Raw genomic sequence first — 19892 nt, 5'->3', positions numbered from 1 at the left:
TTCTTACACCTTGTCATACTCTTTACATTCCACTGATTCTGAATTCCTATAGATTATCACCCAAACCCTATTCTTGACCTCCTACCACCTAATTCTTCAATCCCATCCTCATTAATCCTGCCACCTAAAAACTTCACCCAGGTCTTCTACTCTGTCTTCTGAAGTGCCTGATCCAAAGGCAACAGATTTTTCTTTATTTTAAATCTTTTTCTTTCCTAAATCTTTTCAACTACTATTATTGAAATATGACTTTCCTAAGATGACACCTTGCTGCACCTTCACTCAATTTTCTGGTCAATGAAGAGGATGGGTTGGAAGAAAGAGAGATTTATTTATCAATTTGTTTGACATGCTTTTTTTGAGATGTCTAAAGATGTACCAAACAGTTAGTAACTAGTTGGCCTGAAGCTCAGAAGAGAGATTAGGAAAGGATATATAGACCAGACAGTTGACTGCAGAGAGATAATAATTAAATCCAAGGGAGCTAGTGAAATTGTCCGCATATGAAAATATACAGTAAAAAATAGAAGATTCAGGAGAGGGGCTTGGGGACACCCCATGATGATTAATAGGTGTACCATGGCTGAAGAAATCAACAGAGGATTCTGAGAAGGCATTAGATATGTAGGAAGAAAAGAACCAGAAGGCATCAGTGTTAGAAAAAATCTAGAGAGGAGGGGGGAATTATGAAATTCTATAAAGCTATGATATTAGAATTTTGTAGTTGGACTCTTTAGTCAAACATGCATTTTATAGATAAGGAAGTTGAAGTCTATTAAGTTCATTGACTTTGACTAGAGTTACACAATGAGCTAGTGGCAAGATTGAGTCTGTATTCAAATCTCTTGATTTTCTACCCGCTAGATATTCTTTCCTATGTATTGAGTTTGCCTTTTGGATGAAGGTAATGGGTTTTGTTTTTTTTTTCAGGAGGAAATGAGTGCAGATAGAATTTCTATACCTGAGATAAAAAATAGTTTCCTCCAGCTGATTGGCTGTAAAAAAAGTACTATCTATTGAACTGTTTAAGTAAATGTAAGAATGTGATATAGAGTAATAATAATAATAATAATAAAATTATGATAGAATAATAGGATATAATAGGATGCTTATCTGGAAAGGTCTTTAAAGTTCCTCTATTTTAACAGTCTTTTATTTTTATCTCATCTTACATAGAGAACTCAAACATAGAGGTCAAATGATCATTCCAAGGTCATTCAGCCAGGAAGTGTTTGAAGTATGTATTTTGTCTTACTCCAAATCCTAACCCAAGTTAGTTTTAAACTCCAGATCTATAAAAATCTATATGGGAATACTTTATAATATTAAAAAAATCTTTGATTTTTTTGATGAGGAATTTCTGTTTTTGAAAATAAGTCCTTTCCCCTTCTCCTTCTTTGCCCTCCCTTCTCCTTTACTTGCAATAATTGATATTTTGAAGATTAGACATAGCTACAGCTTTGATATTTGATTACCCTTTAAGACTTGAGATTCTGATCAGAATCACCTAACTTTGCAGCAAAATTTTCAGAAGATAAAATATGATTATATGTATATGCTTCCATTTCTGTTCTTCCCAGGATTCTTTGCAGTAGGACAAGGAAAGCCAAGTATTATAAAAAGAAATACAGTATGTGGTACGTACTTATTAAAGTTATATACATCCCCTCTCCCAGAAGACTCTTGATTTACTGCAGGTTGTGCAAATGTCGCATATGGGCATTTCTAGAGAACAGATTCCTTATCGCTGAACAGTGAATGACTTCAGATATTCCATGGTTGCTTCAGGAAAATGTAGTGATTACGAAAGGTAGGATACCATGAAATCTGTAAGGTGATTTGGCAGGAGGAGAGGCTGTTGGTGCCAGGATTTGGTTTACTAAACCACGGTTTCCTGTTTTTAAATATATTAATTGATCCGCAAAGGGCATCTTTTGGAAACAAGAATTCAGACAGACTGGCACAGGTTGGAGCTCCGCCAAGCCTGCTCGGGAAGGTTGCCATACTGGGAGCAAAAGAGAGTGAGTGAGAGAGAGAGAGAGAGAGAGAGAGAGAGAGAGAGAGAGAGAGAGAGAGGAGAGAGGGCTGAGGAAAGAAAAAAAAAGGCAAGACTTGGCACAGCTCAGTCAAATCAGCTTCTTTTGTCTGCTTTCTCGGCTTGAGCTTGAGGAAAGAAACCGTCCTGGGGCACAGAAAAACCCAGAACTTTTTGGTTTTCAAACTTAAAAGGCTTTTTAAGTCTCTTGGGCTATTTAAAAAGTGGTGGTACATACAATTCCGGTCAGTCACCAGTATTAAGGGAAATAAGAGGCTTTTCAAATGAAGCTTCCACAATGTCCACACATTTGGGAAATGTTGCATTTGGTTTTTGCAGGTATGATTACATTGTAAGGGAGACAGGATTAATTTAGAAGATGGCAAGGCAAATTTCCAAATTAAAGGGAGAATCTTAATTTTCGACAAAAAAGTTTGCTCATCAGCCCAAACCTGCTTTCAAATCAAATCAGGCATCCTTCGGAATGTATTCAGAACGTAAGTTTCAGATCTTCTTTTCTTTTCTTTTTTTGCCCGTAAAAGAAATTAACTTTTTCAAGGAGCATCTCCAAGATTTTATACAACTCAGCCAAGAACTAAGAGTAAAAGTTGTTTTATCCAAGTATTTAAGAAAATGTTTTCTTAAAGCAACAGCTTTTATTTTTGATGCTTCATGCTGTCCTAACTACATTCCCCAGCAATTAGTGACAACACTGAAGACCAGAAAGGCAAGCTGAAGACACCCAGACTACGCCTGAAGGGCAAACCAGAAATGTGAGCATTGTCATTTTTTTTTTTTTGTCTCTGCTCTAAAACATTTTTTTTTGGGAGGTGGGGTAGTATATAATGTATAAAAGATGGGTAACATTAGTGAATTATCTATGTGAGGGGGAAATTTTCAAAGGTAATGTTTCGGATGTTAAAAGAAATGACTGAGTGGAGAATTGAAATTTGAAATGTTTATAATGGATAAGCAAACCAGTATGTAGCGAACTGTGTTTGAATTAAGTGATGGAAAAAGATTCCATGATTTTCAGTTGATTAAATTTAATAATTAAGAAATTGTTGCATTGTGGACTTCTGTTGAAATTAAAGAGAGATCAAAGGACCATCCATTTTCTTTGAAAAATTATCTGAATTCTCAGTGAAATAAGTACTTCATTTTGAATTTTACAATAGCAAATATTGCCCAACAGGCCTGATTATAGTTAGATTATACAACTTTTGCTGTTGAAAACAATATTATTGTAATGGATAATAACTGTAAGCCATGTATTTTTATGAACCATTTTCACTTTAATTAAGTTTTCTGCTATTTCAGGAGATGATTTGATTCATTTGGATATGCAATTCTATGATTTCTGTAAAAATATATTTTCCTTTTCATTGTATGTGTTAGAAGAGGAGAAAATCAAGGACATTCAAATCATCACTACTCATTCACAACTATAGAAAAGATTGTACAAAACTACATGCTTTTTGTTTTGAGCTTATTTGTGCATCCTTGGACAAAAGAAAAAGGCTTTGTGTACATGTACTTATAGCGACACATTGTAGAACTTAGATCACAGGCACCTTTTAAATAATTTTCTAGCATAACAATAATATATCAACAAGCATAATAATGACATTTACTATATGAATCTTATTTGAAAATGGGAAAACTAAAACAAGTGTTTGAGTTGTTAAGATTGTAGGTTTTATTATTAAGCCATTTTATTCATCAACATTTTAATCTTCAAAAAAATTTTTCACTTATTAGTTTATGTGGATTGGCAAAATACTAACCTTTATTGTGTAAGCTGCTTAGTACAGTATTAATGATGTTTGTTAAAATGGATGCCTGGAAAGAAAAGACACACCGATACTCCCTGGAAAAGGAGGTGTTTGTGTGATCCCTGTTTTTATTTCTGAATTAGCCATTTTACAGCTCATTTCTTTAGCAAAACAGCTAACATGTCACAGATTTATGAAACAAGATAGGAAAGCAAATAAGCTTTCTATCAGAACAATATAGCTTATGATTTTATCTAATTATTCAGATCTTTGGTTCTAGATACCTTTTAAAAAATAGAATACAGTTTTTTATTATTTGTTAATGCCAAATTGAAAAACTTTCTCTTTACCTTGAAATGGTCTTTGAGAACTTATTTTACTATTTCTTTAGAAAAAACTAAGATTTTTGAATAGAATTAACTTTATAATTCTAAATTTATATCCATATTCCATCCCATAGAAAGCAATATAGTTAAAGGTGCATTTAAAATTGATAATTTCAAAAGACAATTTAAAATTTTAATTGTTTTAATTATTACTCTGATTATATTTTATTATATTCTTTTTACTTTTATTTTATCAAAAAATTAAATATTTTACTTTTTAACGTTTCTTACTATTGCCATTGTTGCATTATCTTCGGCCTACATGTTAAGGAATCTTAAAATGAATTTCGCTACCACCAAAATACTGTATCTGGAAAAAACAACCTTCTCCAACTCAGTTTTTGTGTTTGTTTATTTTTGTTTTTTACAAGCGGCAAATTAGGTAGATGGTTTTGTACAACAAGGTGAATTTTGGCTTATATATGATATGCTTCTTTTCTCTTTGGCAATGCATTTCACTAACGTACTGAAATTTCAAATTTTCTTAATATTTTAGGTATGGTTTAGATACTTCTGAGCTTTTATTAGGTGCTTGGATATTAATGATTGATTTTAAATGAATATTTTCTTAAAGGTGTTCATATTTTAAACTGCACAACATCTTACAATCTCACTATTAACTGACGGAAGTAAAGATTGGGAGTTAGATGATATTTGGTCTGTTATTAAGTTATTTTTAGATATACAAAATTTACAAATAAATCCATCATTTTACATAATAACATGAATATTTTAGAATTACAGCAGTGTATTTGTTCATTCATTCAACAAATATTTTATCACACTCCTTGTAAGACCTGGCATTCTACTCAATCATGTATCTTATATGGCAAAGAAGAGCGCAAGCTAAATAGGAGTAGCATTGAAAGAAAAGTACAAAAGACTAAGTAGAAATGTGTAGTCTTGATATGAAGGTTTTTTTAAATAAATGAAAAACTTTTAAAAAGTAGGTTTATTTTTATATATTATATAAATATTAAAGTCCCATTTTTATTCATTAGTCACTTACTACAGTAAGTATGGTCAGAGCTGGTAGAGACATTTGTGTGCCTGAAATTTGAAAATTGTCTTGCTTTGCATTTGAAATTTGCGCTCCCTACAGTATGTGTTACTGTCCACCAGAAGCTTTTGAGCATACAGGCTTTGAGCCTGTAACTTGTACAGTTTGACTGTCACCATAAATAATTACTATTGTATCACTGAGAAATTTTCTCTCATTGAAATGATGGACTTTTATAAAAACTAAATTGAAAATGTAGAAGAGACCATAGTCATATTGTTGTTTGTCTTCCTGCTATTTTCATGGTCATTAAGCTTCAGTTCTATGAATTGCCCTCTTAGAATCTGTAAAATTAACTCTTTAAATAAACTCTTACAGAGTTTAATAAATATAATTAATAAAATAAAAAATAAACTCTTTAAGAAATAAGTTATATAGGAAAGACTGAATCAACCCTAATATGCTGCTTTTCCCCTACTTCTGCTGGGTCTTATGGAATTTTTGTGGTGGGATAATTTAATTTTTGTTTTTCTAGCCAGAGATTGCTTATATGATGCAGAGGAGACCAATGCTGAACAGTTGTATATTTTAGAATTTATATTATTTAGAATGGCTTACTGAGAAAACATTTAAATGGTGTATTTAAGGAGCCAACTAACATAATTTTTATAACCTTAATCCTTTCTTTTTTTTTTTTTTTCCTGTCTTCTATAAGGTCACTAATGACTTCTAATCTCAAATCAGATGACTTGTTCTCAGTTTTCATTCTCCTTAATCTTTCTGCAGCATTTGATTTTGTTGACCACTACCTTTTTCCTTTTGCTTCTCTTGGTCCTACTACTTCTAAGCAATTTTTCTGTTGTCTTGTATTCTTATTCTCATTTCAATCTCTAAGTGTTGGCATGTTTCAAGGTTCCTTTTTTTTTTTTTTTTTTGTATTTACTCTTGCCTTTGGTGATTTTATTTATTCCTATAACTTTAATTATTATCTCCATTTGAATTACTTGCAAATATTTTTGCATCATTGTCTGTATATACCTATGCCTTTATCTTTGTCCATGCCCATGTCTTTGTCTGTCTTTATATAGATCTATGTGCATATATATATATATATTTCTGCAACTTCTTCTATACTTCTCTCTTTGTCTCTCTGACTTCGTCTCTGTATCTATCTCTGTCTTTTCCATCTCCATTGGAACCTTTCCTTTGACACAAGTCACATATTTCCAGATATCTATTGAACTTGGACATCTTTGCAAAGCCTCAAAGGCAATATGATACAAACTGAATGAATTATTTCCTGTCTTCCCTATTTTTGTTGATGGTATTTACTATTTTCTTAATTATCTAACGCTTAGGAACAGAATCTTTTTGTGTTTTGTTTTTTTTTTCTCAGTCAATAAGCATTTCTTAAAACATTTATGTGCCAGGCACTGTGCTAAGTACTGAGAATACAAAGAAAGGTTAAAAAAAAAAAGATTCTTGATTTCAAGGAGCTCATATTCTAATTTTAATATAAGTAGGAAAAATACATATAGTTCCATATTCTTAAAGAGAAGAAATGCTATAGAAAGCTCATGGGAGATTATTTCCAAAGAACAGTATAATTTAATTAGCCATGCAGTAATAATGTTTTTATCTCCCAAATTTTATAATTAGAAGAATTAAAAAAGAATAGGGGGAAAATGGAGTTATGTTTGATAACAACGTATTAAAGAATTAAAAATAGTAAGTTTGAGTTTCAACATCTGAAAGGATTGGGCTGGTATGATTCAAATATGTATTTAAGAAAATAAAATTGAACAATTATAATTTATCTTATATTCAATTCAATTCAACAAATTTTTAGTAAAATTCTATTGTGTTCAACCTACCTCATTTTCATTGATCCTACTATAATAAGCTATTGTCACTTTTTTACCAAAATCACTATAATAATGGTTTAACTTTTCTGCCTGTCTCATGCCCAATTTGTTGAATTGAAGGTAGGTTTAAAAAAAATAGTTCATTTTAGTAAAGATTACTGTGAAAATTGATAAAAAATAAGACTTTAGATCTAGAAAAGACCTTAGATATCATTTAATCCAATCTTCTCATTTTTACAATTGAGAAAACAGACTCAAAATAAGTGTTATTTATTATATACAAAGATGAAAAATAGCACATACATTATTCTCAGGGAGCTTACAGTCTAATGACTGTGAAGTGGGGAAATCTAATATTGCAACTTGACTCTGGACTGTATGACTTTGCTCATCCCATATTATATTTTTGCATGGTACTATGCTAGTGGTATATTCTCAATGATTTCGATTGCTTTTCTTTTTACCCAATCTGAAGCTTCAGTGATGGATAGAGAATTTTTATCATGATTGAAGATGAAAATCACTTTTATCTTTTATGTACTACAGTTTTCTTAGTATGGATAAAAAGCATTCTTTGTGACTTAATTATAAAGTCTGAAGACTGTTGAATGTTCTGTTCTGAACCATGGAATTGGGATTAGAGTAGGGCAGTGATAGAAAGCACAAAAGACTCCTCACGGTAGGTTAAGTATAAAACAATGTCTGGCCCCAGTGCTTTGGGAAGCAGGGGAAATTCTCACCCATGAAATGATTCTTATTGGGTTTGTTACTCTGTATGGCCATTAAGATCCCTTTTAATGTAGAGGTTATGATTAAGTGATGTGTAGAGCCACTCTGCTACATAGACAACTATGGCACATATTCTTGATAAGAGACTGTTGTACAGGTGGTCTCTACTCAAGAGACAGCAGTATTGTAAGCTGATAAATTATCTTTTCTCACTTTTCTAGAAGATAGGGTTAAACAAAGACGTATAATGAGATAAAGTTGGTACTTTCTGAAGGACCTCATATTAGATGGTTCAACTGCCACTTATATATAGATGAATCCAAAATAAGTGCTTAATCCTATCTCTGTATTTTTTTCTGTAATTGTTTATGTTCCATTTATGCTCTAGTTTTGAAATTGTTGAAATTGAGCTCTTTCTGAAATTGGCTCTTCTACCTTATTTTTCCATTATAATTAATAGCACCTTCATCCTCCTAGTCCCTACACTCATTTTTGGAGATATTTTGACTTCTTTCTTTCTGGTGCTCTCTAGAACACCAGGGCTGCTTCCAGCCTGGTCCCTGTTGCCATCATTCATGGAAAGGAGCAACTCCTTTAGAGAAAGGTTCCACTTTCTTCACTAATTCACCAGCCACTGAGCAGCTGCTACATTTGGAAATATAAATCCAAAGACTTTGAAAACATTAATGGCATCCTTTTTGCAACCCCTCCTAGCCATCATTTTAGAAAGCAACCTCTGTGGAGATGATAATACCTTGCAAATGCTCTGTTGGTGCTGTGATCCAAGTTAGCAATCATAGCTGTTGAAGATGTAGAAAAATAATGTTCTCTCCATACAAGTATTTTATCAGTGGAAATATTAAAAAAAATGCATGACCATCAACTTTGCTCTTATATTTTTAAGAACCATAAAGCCTTTCCCTTTGACTTGCTGTTGAAATCTTCTATAGGCATTGTCTCCACCACTAGAATATGAACTCTTTGAGAGGAGGAAAAGTTTACCTGTTTGAATCTCTAATAATTAACACTGTTTTACACATGCTAGTCCTTTAATAAAGATTTTTCACTTATTTCTTCTTTTAATTTCTGTAGCTTCCCTTTTAGTTTGGATCTTTCATAATTAATATTTAGACTTGTAGCAATCTTTGACCTTCTTTCCTCTAGTCTTTTCCTTCTATAATTAACTAGAATAACCTTCCACAAAACTTAAATCTTTGGGACATGCCACTGGAGGAAACAGTTGTTCTCTGCTACTTAAGTAGCTTCCCTTTATCTTATCAGATCTTAATTCTACTCAGCTGGTTAGGGCTTATTAGATACATCTGTATCTATTTAGATAGATAAATAACTTCTTATTTTACAAAATACATGCAATGCAAAGATAGTTTTCAACATTCACTCTTGAAAAATCTTGTGTTCCAAATTTTTCTCCCTCCTTCCTCACCTCTTATCTCCCCTAGATGGTGAATAATCCTATGTAGGTTAAATATATACAATTCTTCTAAACTTATTTCCACATTTATCAAGCTATTCAAGAAAAATCAGATCAAAAGGGGAAAAAAAAAAGAAAAAAAGCAAGTAAACAAACAAAAACCCAAACAAAAGTGAAAATACTATATTGGGATCCACATAAATTTTCTATAATTCATTTTCTAGATGCAGATGGCTCTTTTCATCACAAGTCTATTGGAATTGCCTTGAATTACTTCATTGCTGAAAAGAACCAAGTTCATCACTGTTGATCATCACATAATCTTGTTGCTGTGTACAATGTTCTCTTGGTTCTGCTCTCTTCACTTAGCATATAAGTTCATGTAGTCTTTCTGGCTTTTCTGAAATCATCCTGCTGATCATTTCTTATAGAACAATAATATTCCTCTGGTTCCTTGCTACTACAAAAAAGGCTGCTACAAACATTTTTGTACATGTGGGACTTTTCTCTTTTTTATGATCTTTGGGATACAGACCCAGTAGAGACACTTCTGGATCAAAGGTATGCCCAGTTTTATGGTCTTTTGGGCATAGTTCCAAATTGTTCTCCACAAAGTTGGATCAGTTCAGTACTCCACCAACAATGTATTAATGACCCAGTTTTCCCACATTCCCTCCGACATTTTTCATTATATTTTTAGGGCACATTTATTTAAGTGTCCAGGGGAGAGTACCCAGGATTATGTGAAATCTGGAAATTATGTCTAGGAGGTGTTTACTTTGTAGAAGAGAAGACAAAGGGGAGACATTAGTTATCTGAAGGATTACTATGTAGAAGAGGGAATGTTTTTATTCTCTGTTGCTCTGTCTAGAGGGTAAAAATAGGATCAGTGTATGGAACTCATAGAGCAGCAGATTTGGTCTCTACTTAAATCAGAATTGTCAAATCATTAGACATGTCTATCCATGGAATGCCTTGCTTCTTAAAATAGTGAGCTTATTGTCACTGGTAATATTCAAGCAGATATGAGATAGCCATCTTTTAGGGATGCTGTAGAAGATAATAAATTCACATTTATTTAATACTTTATGGTTTGTAAAATACTTTTCTCACAACAATCCTGTGAATTCGATTTTACAATGTCAAAATTATGATGTCCATTTTGCTGATGAGGACTTGAGTTCAGCAATTAAGTGGAATACAGCTATTAAATGGAGGAGCCTAGGGCTTATACCCTACTCAACTTCCAGGATGATTCTTTTTTAACTACATTATGCTGCCCTTGAATTGTTTGGGATATTGGGTGTGGATTCCATTTTGTCCTGTTTAGATAGGTGAAGTTTGTCTTCATTGGAACAGTACTTTTTAATTCTTTCTCTCTTCCCCCCCCCCCCCCCCCATGGACATTTCCATTTTTTGTGACCACCATAGAGTTATGGTGAAAGTTAATCTCTGACAGTGGTTAAAGTCATTTTGTTTCTAGTATTGAATATATATATATATATATATATATGATCTGATTTTATCATTTCAAATTCCATTTCCTTTTCTTCATTCAAGTGTTAAGGTGTTAAAAATTTTCTAGTTATTGAGATGAATAGAAATGCTGGCAAATCTATTTGATTTCATGGTACTTTCTCTCTGATTCATTCAGCTGTTAGAACTTTCCCAGCTAATATTATCCAATGTTTACTTTGTGTGTACCTGATTATTTACATGTTATCTTTCCTCCCTCCATTTGAATGTAAATTCCTTGAAAAATATGGATTATTTTTGTTTTCTTTGTATACCTAGCTTTTCACACAGTGCCTTTCATAAATGCTTGTTGATTAATATGGTCTAAAATCTTGGTCCTCCAGAATCAGCTACATCCAGAAAAGGAACACTGGGAAATTAGTGTAAACTGTGAGTATTGTTTTTTTATTTTGTTTTTCTTCCCAGATTATTTTTACCTTCCGAATACAATCCTTCCTTTGCAACAACAATAACAACAAAATTCGGTTCTGCACATATATATTGTACCTAGGATATACTATAATATATTTAATATGTATGGGAATGCCTGCCATCTAGGGAAGGGGGTGGAGGGAAGGAGAGGAAAAATTCGGAACAGAAGGGAGTACAAGGGATAATGTTGTAAAAAAAAAATTTACCTATGTACATGTACTGTCAAAGAAAATGTTATAATTATAAAAATTAATAAAAAAAATAAAGGACACTAAAAATAAAATAAAATAAAATAAAATCTTGGTCCTCCCTTCATTTTCTATCCATAAATATTCTGCGAATTAACTAGCCACACTGTATTTCAGATCCAGTTTTCTGCACAGTTTTCCATCTTCCACCACTTTTCCCTATTTTATAAAGTAATATTTCTTGGGACATTCTGTTATGCTTTTCCATAATGATTATACAATTATTGATTTTTTTTGGTTATTATAGCCATTTGTAATTATATTCCTTGCTTTCCTCTTCCCTACACTGTAAAAAAGAAGAGGAAAAATAATAAAAATTAACTAATATATGAACTATATTTTAAATTACATGTACATGTTCCTAGTTGTCTACTTTTGCAAAAAAAGGAGATGTGTTTTCTCAAGCTTTCTGTGGATATTTTAACATTTAACAAAGACTTTTTCCTCATTCAACCACTTACTTTTTTTCTAATAGTTGCAGAAGACTGAGGTTTCTTGTCCCTACTGTGTCTGCCATAAGGAGTATATTGGTGTTGGGCTTGATTTTTATTTCTATTTTTTTTACATTGTACAGTGGTTTTGTTTCTTTATCTTTTATTTATTCTAACTTTGGTTTGTGATTTCTTTTTTTAAATAAAATTCTTTTGACTTAAAGAGTTCTGAGGAAAATGACTACTTCTCTATCTTATCTATGTTATCTCTTCCATTTTGTTTTATAAAACAGTTTTTATCCTATTCTGTGGGCAGTTACATGGCACAGTGGATAGGGCACTGGACTTGAAATCAGAAAGACTCATTTTCCTGAGTTCAAATCTGGTTGCAGATACTTATTAGCTATGTGACCTGTGTTATTTAACACCATTTGCCTCAGATTTTATAGAATAAATATCTTTGCCAAGTAAACTCCAAATTGGCTCACAAAGAGTTGGACATAATTAAAAAATGACTTAACTGAAATCTTGTGCTATTGTTCCCCTTGGTTGCTCTGCCTTTTTAGTTAAAAGAAGATTGAATGTTTTCTGACTGAAAGTTTTGGTTTTCCTTTGTCTTCCTCTTTATGGTAATTGTTTATGTTGGTTAAACTTTTATGAGAATAGGATTAATAATGACCATCTTTACTTTTACCAACTTCCCTTTTTTTGGGAGGGGGGGATCAAAAGCTGATTTAAATAAGTTGGGTTGGAGCTGTAGTAATCAGATAAAAATCTGCTTCAAATATGGTATTCATTTTGATCTTCATTCTATTGAATCAGTGATCTGTTGCATACATACGTAGACTATTACAATTATTATCATCTCATTAATTTTTTTTTGGTATAGTTCATCTAAAAGTTTCTTTTATATTCTTTTATATTTAATGTTTTGTGCCTTGTTGTCAGGTAGATAACATAACTCCTTTTTGTAACTGAATAAAAAATATTGCAATGTGAACTCATCTTTTATAGACTTACTAAAAGCAAATTTGAGGTAGTTCTCTAATAGATTAGATTATTGATGATCATATTTTCCTACTGGTTTTAATTTCCTCCTCTACATATCTCTTTAAATTCCACATAGAACTTTCTAATACTTGTTTTATTGAAGATTTTAAACACTAAGAATCATCCCTTTTTTTTTTTTTTTTAAATAAAAGTCAGTGTGGTGTAATGGGAAGAGACTTGGCTTTGGAGACAGAAAAACTCAGTCAAAATCCTGCCTTTGGTGCCCATTGACTGTGTGACTCTGGAAAAGTTAATTAACCTCCCTTGTCTTCCTTGTTTTTGTCTGTCAAATAAACACATTGGAATAAATTGTCTCAGAGGTCTTTTTTTGCTTCTGTATCTGTGATCTTGTTTCCCCAGGATATCCTCCATGATAATGGCAGATTCAATTAATGTACCTGTTGTATGCCTTGCTTGATACTGATAACCAGAGGATCATTGATCTACATTTTCTCTGTGGTTGTGTCTATCATGGAATCTTATATGGTCTTAGAATTTGCATGAGAATTTCTTTGTTGGATTAAAATCTTAAAAGGCTGTATTTTGTCCTATCAAACAAAAAGCTTTTTCTTTTTCTTTTTTTTTTTTCAATCAAGACACAGGAAACACAGTGGAAAGTTACTTTTTAGTTACTTGTGTCACTGTGAAGATGTGGTGTGCCATAGAAAAATGATTGCAAAAGATTGTGTTTCCTTCATCATGGAAACTTGGTAACATATTAATAAATCATTTTTATAAAGGTTGTAGAGTTGTAAGAAAATAGGCATGTATGTTGGTAGTTATTGTTGCCTTCCTGGACTTTGGATTGAAACAGTCTTGGTACATGCTATTTTGTTATTATTTGTTTATATTTAATGTTCAGCGGACTATTGCTTAGGTAGATATAATAAGTACTTTAGTAATTCACATGAAAGAATTTGACTCTTTTATAGGCCTGGTGAAAGCATCTTCAGGATATTTCAATCTGTCCCTAGTCTTTTTCAAGCAGATGATTATGTCTTCTGCTAGGTCTGTATTTTGAAAGCTTTTTATTCCATTTACATTCAGTGTGGAGATTATTAGTATTTAATATAGTGGCATCTATTAAAAATGTTGCCTTAAAGATTTTATGAATCACTGTTGTGTCCTGCTGATTGTGAGCAATAGTTTTTCTGTTTTAATGATCTGATTCCTGTATAGTTTATTGGTTTGCATTCTCAAGGATTTTTAAAAGATTGTGTTATGGGAATTTGTCATCTGTCAGTCTATGAAGCATAGTGAGCTTCTGATATATAATTCTAACAGTCAGGTCATGTTTTGCTTGGTATCTGGTGGGTACTAAATTTTTGTAGACTGAGGAATTGTATAATAAACTGCTTTGAATACCAAATCCAGACTCCTTAAACATTCTATAATTTCTGGTGTCTGTGACTTGGTCTTGAATTGCTATTAAAAACCATGCTATTTCCATAAGCACATCCACCACCATTCAGTCAGTATGTTTTTGTCAATGTGCTGTTTGTTGGCCAACGCATTAGAGAAAGAAGTTTTCCATGGAAGTTCTTTTGATTCAAATCTTGGGTCTTAGATGCTTTTGTTAGGATACTTTCTAATTTGTCCTGATTTATTTTACAAAAATCTAAAAAGTATACATTAAGCATGCAAAAAGTATACACTAAGATGGGTACTTTATTAGATTAAGTATATTCTTCTTGAACTTTGCTTTCAGGATGAACTTTGCTTTTTAAATCTATTTGTTTTTTTCCTGATAGCTTTAAACTCAGGTATCTTGCCTGAAACTGACTAAGGTGTTTATTTGTAAGTGTTGTCTTTGTTCCTTGGCTCAATTAACTTCTAGGTCAACTGCTTCGAAAAAGATAAGAACAAGATAGTAGCACTGATAATAATAATTTATTATAGATACTGTCTTTGTTGGTTCAATTTGAGATATTTATAAGAAAATAGTTATTGTTATGATTTATCAGATGAAATGACAAAATATATCCTGAAATGTCTTTGTTTTAACTGTTATGTCTCTTTTAGCAACAGATAGCAATTTTTATAACACGGCATTAGAAACTTATTTATTCAGTTTTGAAATATTAAACTCTTATTTCAAGCATCTGAAATCTTCCCTAGAGTCAGAGTTTTCTGCCTTTAACTGTGTGTAATGTTCTGTTGTCTCCAGAAACTGCCGATCGCTCTCTGGGAGGAGATCTGCTGTCTCAACTCAATCTCTCTGCCAGATTCTTCTTCCCGTAGAGAGCAGCCAACTCTGACCTAGAGTAGAGACCCCTCCTCCTCCACAGTGCCGCCCTCTTTTATCCTCCCAGAGAATGGGCGTGGCATAACACAAGGGCTTGTGGAAAAATTACTTCAACCAATGAACTTGCTCCTCTTAAACATTAAGCTCCTCCCCAGAAGTTCAAAGGGGTAAAACTCCCCTTAAAAGCGGGAACTAGAGAATTTTAAAGTACCGACTTAGCACTTAGTAAGAACCTAATATCTCATTATCTCATTTAGTAAGAACCTAACTGTGCAAATAACTTTTTTTGTATTTAACAGCAACATAGCAAAAAACATTTATAGGTTATGTTTATTGGTACTAGGAAAATTCTTCAACTATCTCAATTTAGCCTTATTGTCCTACCATTTGGGAACTACCTGCTTTATTTTTGAGTGTCTGGGCCTTGCAAATTCCAAAGAAAAAGAATGCCTAATCTTAAATGCAGTGGTCCTCAAACTTTTTAAATAGGGGGCCAGTTTACTGTCCCTCAGACTGTGGGAGGGCTGGACTATAGTAAAAATAAAAGCTCACACTCTGTCTCCGCCCCTCAGCCCATTTGCCATAACCCAGTGGGCGCATAAACGTCCTCAGCATCTGGCCCACTGGCCGCTGGCTGGCTGTAGTTTGAGAACCCCTGCTTAAATACACAAAAACCATTGCCTCCTCTTTCTCTTTGAGCTTAGAAGAACTGATCATTTATAATTTATTTATTTTTAACATTATTTTCTTTTTCAATTTTATTCATTCTCTCCCTCTTTCACTCCTCCCCCACCTGTTGAGAAGGCAAACAATATATCAGTTATACATGTGAAATCATGCCAAATCTATATTAACCATTTGACAAGACAAAATGAAAAAAATAAAATGAGAAAATTATATTCAATTTGCATTTAGATTTCATCAGTTCTCTCTCTGGAAGAAGACAGCACTTTTTCATCCTCTGTCCTTTGGAATTATTTTAGATTATTGTAATAAGAAGAATAACCAAGTCTTTCACTGTTGGTCGTTATTATAACATTACTATTACTGTGCATGTTGATCTCCCAGTTCTCACTTTACTTCACATCAGTTTAGATTTTACCATGTTTTTCTGAAATCATCCTTCCTTGCCACTTCTTAAAGCACAATAGTACACAAAAGTACAAAGTTATGCCATAACTTGTTTAGCCATTCCCTAATTGATTAGCATCCTTTCTGTTTCTAATTCTTTGCTACCACAAAATAGCTGCTATAACTGTTTTTGTATGTACAGGTCTTTTTCCTTTTTCTTTGATACTTTGCGATTTAGATCTAGTAGTGGATTGCTATATCAAAGAATTTGCACAGTTTTATTATTACCTTTTGGGTAAACTTCCAAATTGTTCTCCAGAACGTTTTGATCAGTTCATAACTCCACCAACAAGGCATTAGTGTCTCAGTTTTTCATATCTCCTCCAACATTTATCATTTTCCTTTTCTGTCATATTAGCCAAACTGATAGATGTAAAGTGATATCTCAGAGTTATGTTATTTTGCCTTTTTCTATTTAGTAATGATTTAGGGCCATTTTTTCATATGGCTATGGATAACTTTAATTTTTTCTTCTGAAAACTGTATATTCATATCCTTTGACCATTTATCAATGGGGAATTATTTTTATAATTTAATTTTTTAATTTTTATAAATTTGACTCAGTTCTTTATATGTTTGAGAAATGAGGCCTTTATTAGAGAAACTTGCTAATTTTAAAAAATTACTTCATTGTCTAAGGTAGAAAAATGTTGTTTACCTAATTATCTCTTTTTTTATTAACTGTTTTTACTTTTCCTTTGTCTGAGATCGTGATTTCTATTCCTGACTTTTTTTTTTTAACTTCTGCTGAAGCATAATGGATTTTTCTCCAGCTCTTTATTCTAACTCTGTGTAACTTTCTGTTTCAAGCGTATCTCATTTATCTTGGTTCTATCCTTACCTTATTAGCTCCTTTCATCCTTTCTATCCTTATTTGTGCCCTTTAGTAACTTCCTTCTTTCATCAAAGAATTAGAGAATTTAAATTTAGGAGGAATCTCATTTATCTGGTCAACTTCTACGTAAAATTAATCTACACTATAATATAGTAAGTGGTTATCTGTCTTATTTTTGAAGTCTTCCAATGAAGGGAAACATTCTCTTTTAAGGTACCTTGGATAATTCTGATGATTTTAATTTTTTTTTTTTGACTTTGTGCCTCAATGATTAACAAACTCCTACACTGCCATATCTTCTCCATCCCAGTGATTCTGAATCTTTGACTGCCATTGTTCAGACCCACCTTCAACTACTCCCTTTTTCCTGCACCCTTTAAACCTATCCACTCCTTTCACTGTGCACTTTGGAATGACTGATCTATTGGTAATACAATTGCTTTCATCTTAAATCTTTTCCTTCCCTCTTCTGGTATTCATTGAGAAATGGCTCTCTCTTGATGACAGAGCTTTCTTGCTTCCCCTTTACATATTGGTATACTTTCATTGTAGCAGCAATGAATGCAGTGGTCCAAGTGGAAAGGTGGAATCTTCTCTCCTGAACACATTTTGACCTGATCAATAAACTGTCCAACATTCCCTGTTTGGTTTCAACTCAACTGAACAAGAAACCCTCAGGCTGGTTACCACTGCCTGCCTGGGTGTTCCTTTTACTTCTGTCTAGGTTCTGCCCTACTTTCTAGACTCTTTTTGCCTTCTGTCTTTCTGCCATTAGATTGTAATTTCCTTGAGGGCAAGGGACTGTTTTTTCTTTTTTTCTTTTTTTTTTTTTTTCTTTTTCTTATTTGTATTCTCTGTATTTATCACAGTACCTCACTTGTGGAAGTTGCTTAATAAATGTTATTTAGTTAATTCAATTGAATTCTCACTTTTGCATTTTGAAATTCCTAATTCTCTTCAAAGCATTCCAATATCTTTGCCAAGAAAATCCCAAATAGGATCACAAAAAGTCAAATCTGACTGAAATGACTGAACAACAAAAGTTCTCTTCAAACCTCAGCTCAGTCTTATTTCCTATGTGAATCCTTTCTTGATTCATCCAGTTGTTAGTGTTCTTCCCTTCTCACTAAAATGACATTATATTTACTTATCTATATACGTTTTCTTCCCTTTCTCTCCCCAGAAGAATATAAACTCTTTTTCTTTTCTTTTTTCTTTCTTTTTTTTCAATTAAAGCCTTTTATTTTCAAAACATATGCATGGATAATTTTTCAACATTAACTCTTACAAAACCTTGTGTTCCAATCCCCCCCCTTCCCTGGAATGGCAATTAATCTAATATATGTTAAATATGGTAAAAATAAGAATATAAACTCTTTATGGGCAGAGATTATAGAGTGTAGCAAAATGCCAAGGTACATAGTGGGCCCTTACCAGATGCTTATTGAATTGACTGAAAGCTACAAAAATCATACCTTTTAAATTTTGCAACATCTTATGAGGAAAGGATGAATTTTGTTTAATGTAACAAAAATCCTAAATTTATAAGATTCTAAGAGGGGTTGGAATACTAAAGTTTTTTTTTTTTTTTGTCCTAAGAGCAATCTACTCTAACTCCTTCCCTTTAAACAGTTAAGAATTTTTTATTCTTAGGGAGCTCCAGAGAAATAAATTTCACATTTTCTCTTGGTAACACTTTAATATGATGAACAGTACCTAGCAGGTAGGTGCTTAATAAATACTTTTGGACCTTTATTGATTCAAAACATCATCCACTTTTAATCTTCCACCTGGATTCCTTTTAGTGCTTTAGAATAGCACATCAATAGAAGACTGCTTTGTTGGGCTATTTTTGTATACAACTGCAAACATAGAGAAAAAGTTCAAAGAGAAAGATGAGTTTCTTTTCCGAGAGAGCTTTTGCCATTTTCCTAATGCTTATTCTCCTTTTGAGAGCTCATTACTGAACACTATACAACATTAGCTTACAGTGGCGAATGTGTCTTGCCTAGAGCCAGGGGATGAATTAGATGACTGTTAAAGGCCATAAGATCAGACAAAATCACACCTAAATTATCCTAGACAGATGAGAAGCTATTCTGTTTTTTAAAGATCTCCAGAGAGCATCCCACAATCTCACTTGGTTTCTCTTTTCAGTGTTTAATAACCTTCACTGTCAGTAAATTCTTCCTCATATTTAACTCAGCTCTCCCTTGCTACAGCTTAAACCCAATTCCTCCTGTTTTGTCTTTAGTTGAGATGGAGAACATCTGGTCATTATCCTTTCTACAATAACCCTTCGTATAGTTGAAGGTCATTATTAAGTTTTCCCTAAGTCTTCTCTTCCTCAAGTGAAATAATCATAGTTCCCCCTTTAAAGCTTTTCCCTCCCTCATAAATTGCATTTTAAAATCATAAACACCTTTATAACTTTTCTTTCCTTTTTCTGATCAGATAGTATGTTATAATAGAATGAACCTGACTAGAAAGAAGATAGCTTTCTATCAAATGTGGTCTTTTACAGGTCACATGGTCCATTTGGTCTCTTTACTCTTTTTTTTTTTAACTTCTTTCTAAAATGCTTTGAACCCTATATTATTATCAACATAGGTTTTATTCATTTTATCTATTGCCTATATATACATCTGATATTTTAACCATACTTCATGACTTATAAGGATCAAATATCTTTATAGCAAAGTATTTTGAAAATATTTTTAATCTAATAAGATTTAGTAGAAATAAGTCTTTTTAAAAATAATAGCTTTTTATTTTCTTTTTAA

General features: G+C 32.5%; 1 protein-coding gene across 4 annotated transcripts in view; it reads left to right on the top strand.

Annotated features, from left to right (window-relative positions):
* MSRA (methionine sulfoxide reductase A) overlaps positions 1-19892 on the top strand; it is a 526139-nt gene that overhangs the window by 57627 nt on the left and 448620 nt on the right. Inside the window, exons 1-2 of one of the 4 annotated variants that reach the window (XM_074287551.1) lie at positions 1708-1810; positions 2375-2532. The exons of 2 other annotated variants lie outside the window; for them this stretch is intronic. In XM_074287551.1, coding sequence (XP_074143652.1) covers positions 2520-2532 — 13 coding nt within the window. In that variant the 5' untranslated portion in view covers positions 1708-1810; positions 2375-2519. Of the gene's footprint in view, positions 1-1707; positions 1811-2092; positions 2533-2732; positions 2809-19892 lie in introns of those variants that run through there. One more of the 4 variants, XM_074287552.1, reaches the window with a different exon arrangement.

The sequence above is a fragment of the Sminthopsis crassicaudata genome, chromosome 2 (assembly GCF_048593235.1).
Source record: "Sminthopsis crassicaudata isolate SCR6 chromosome 2, ASM4859323v1, whole genome shotgun sequence".
Taxonomy (NCBI): Eukaryota; Metazoa; Chordata; class Mammalia; order Dasyuromorphia; family Dasyuridae; genus Sminthopsis; species Sminthopsis crassicaudata.
This window is presented reverse-complemented; position numbering and strand designations above follow the sequence as displayed.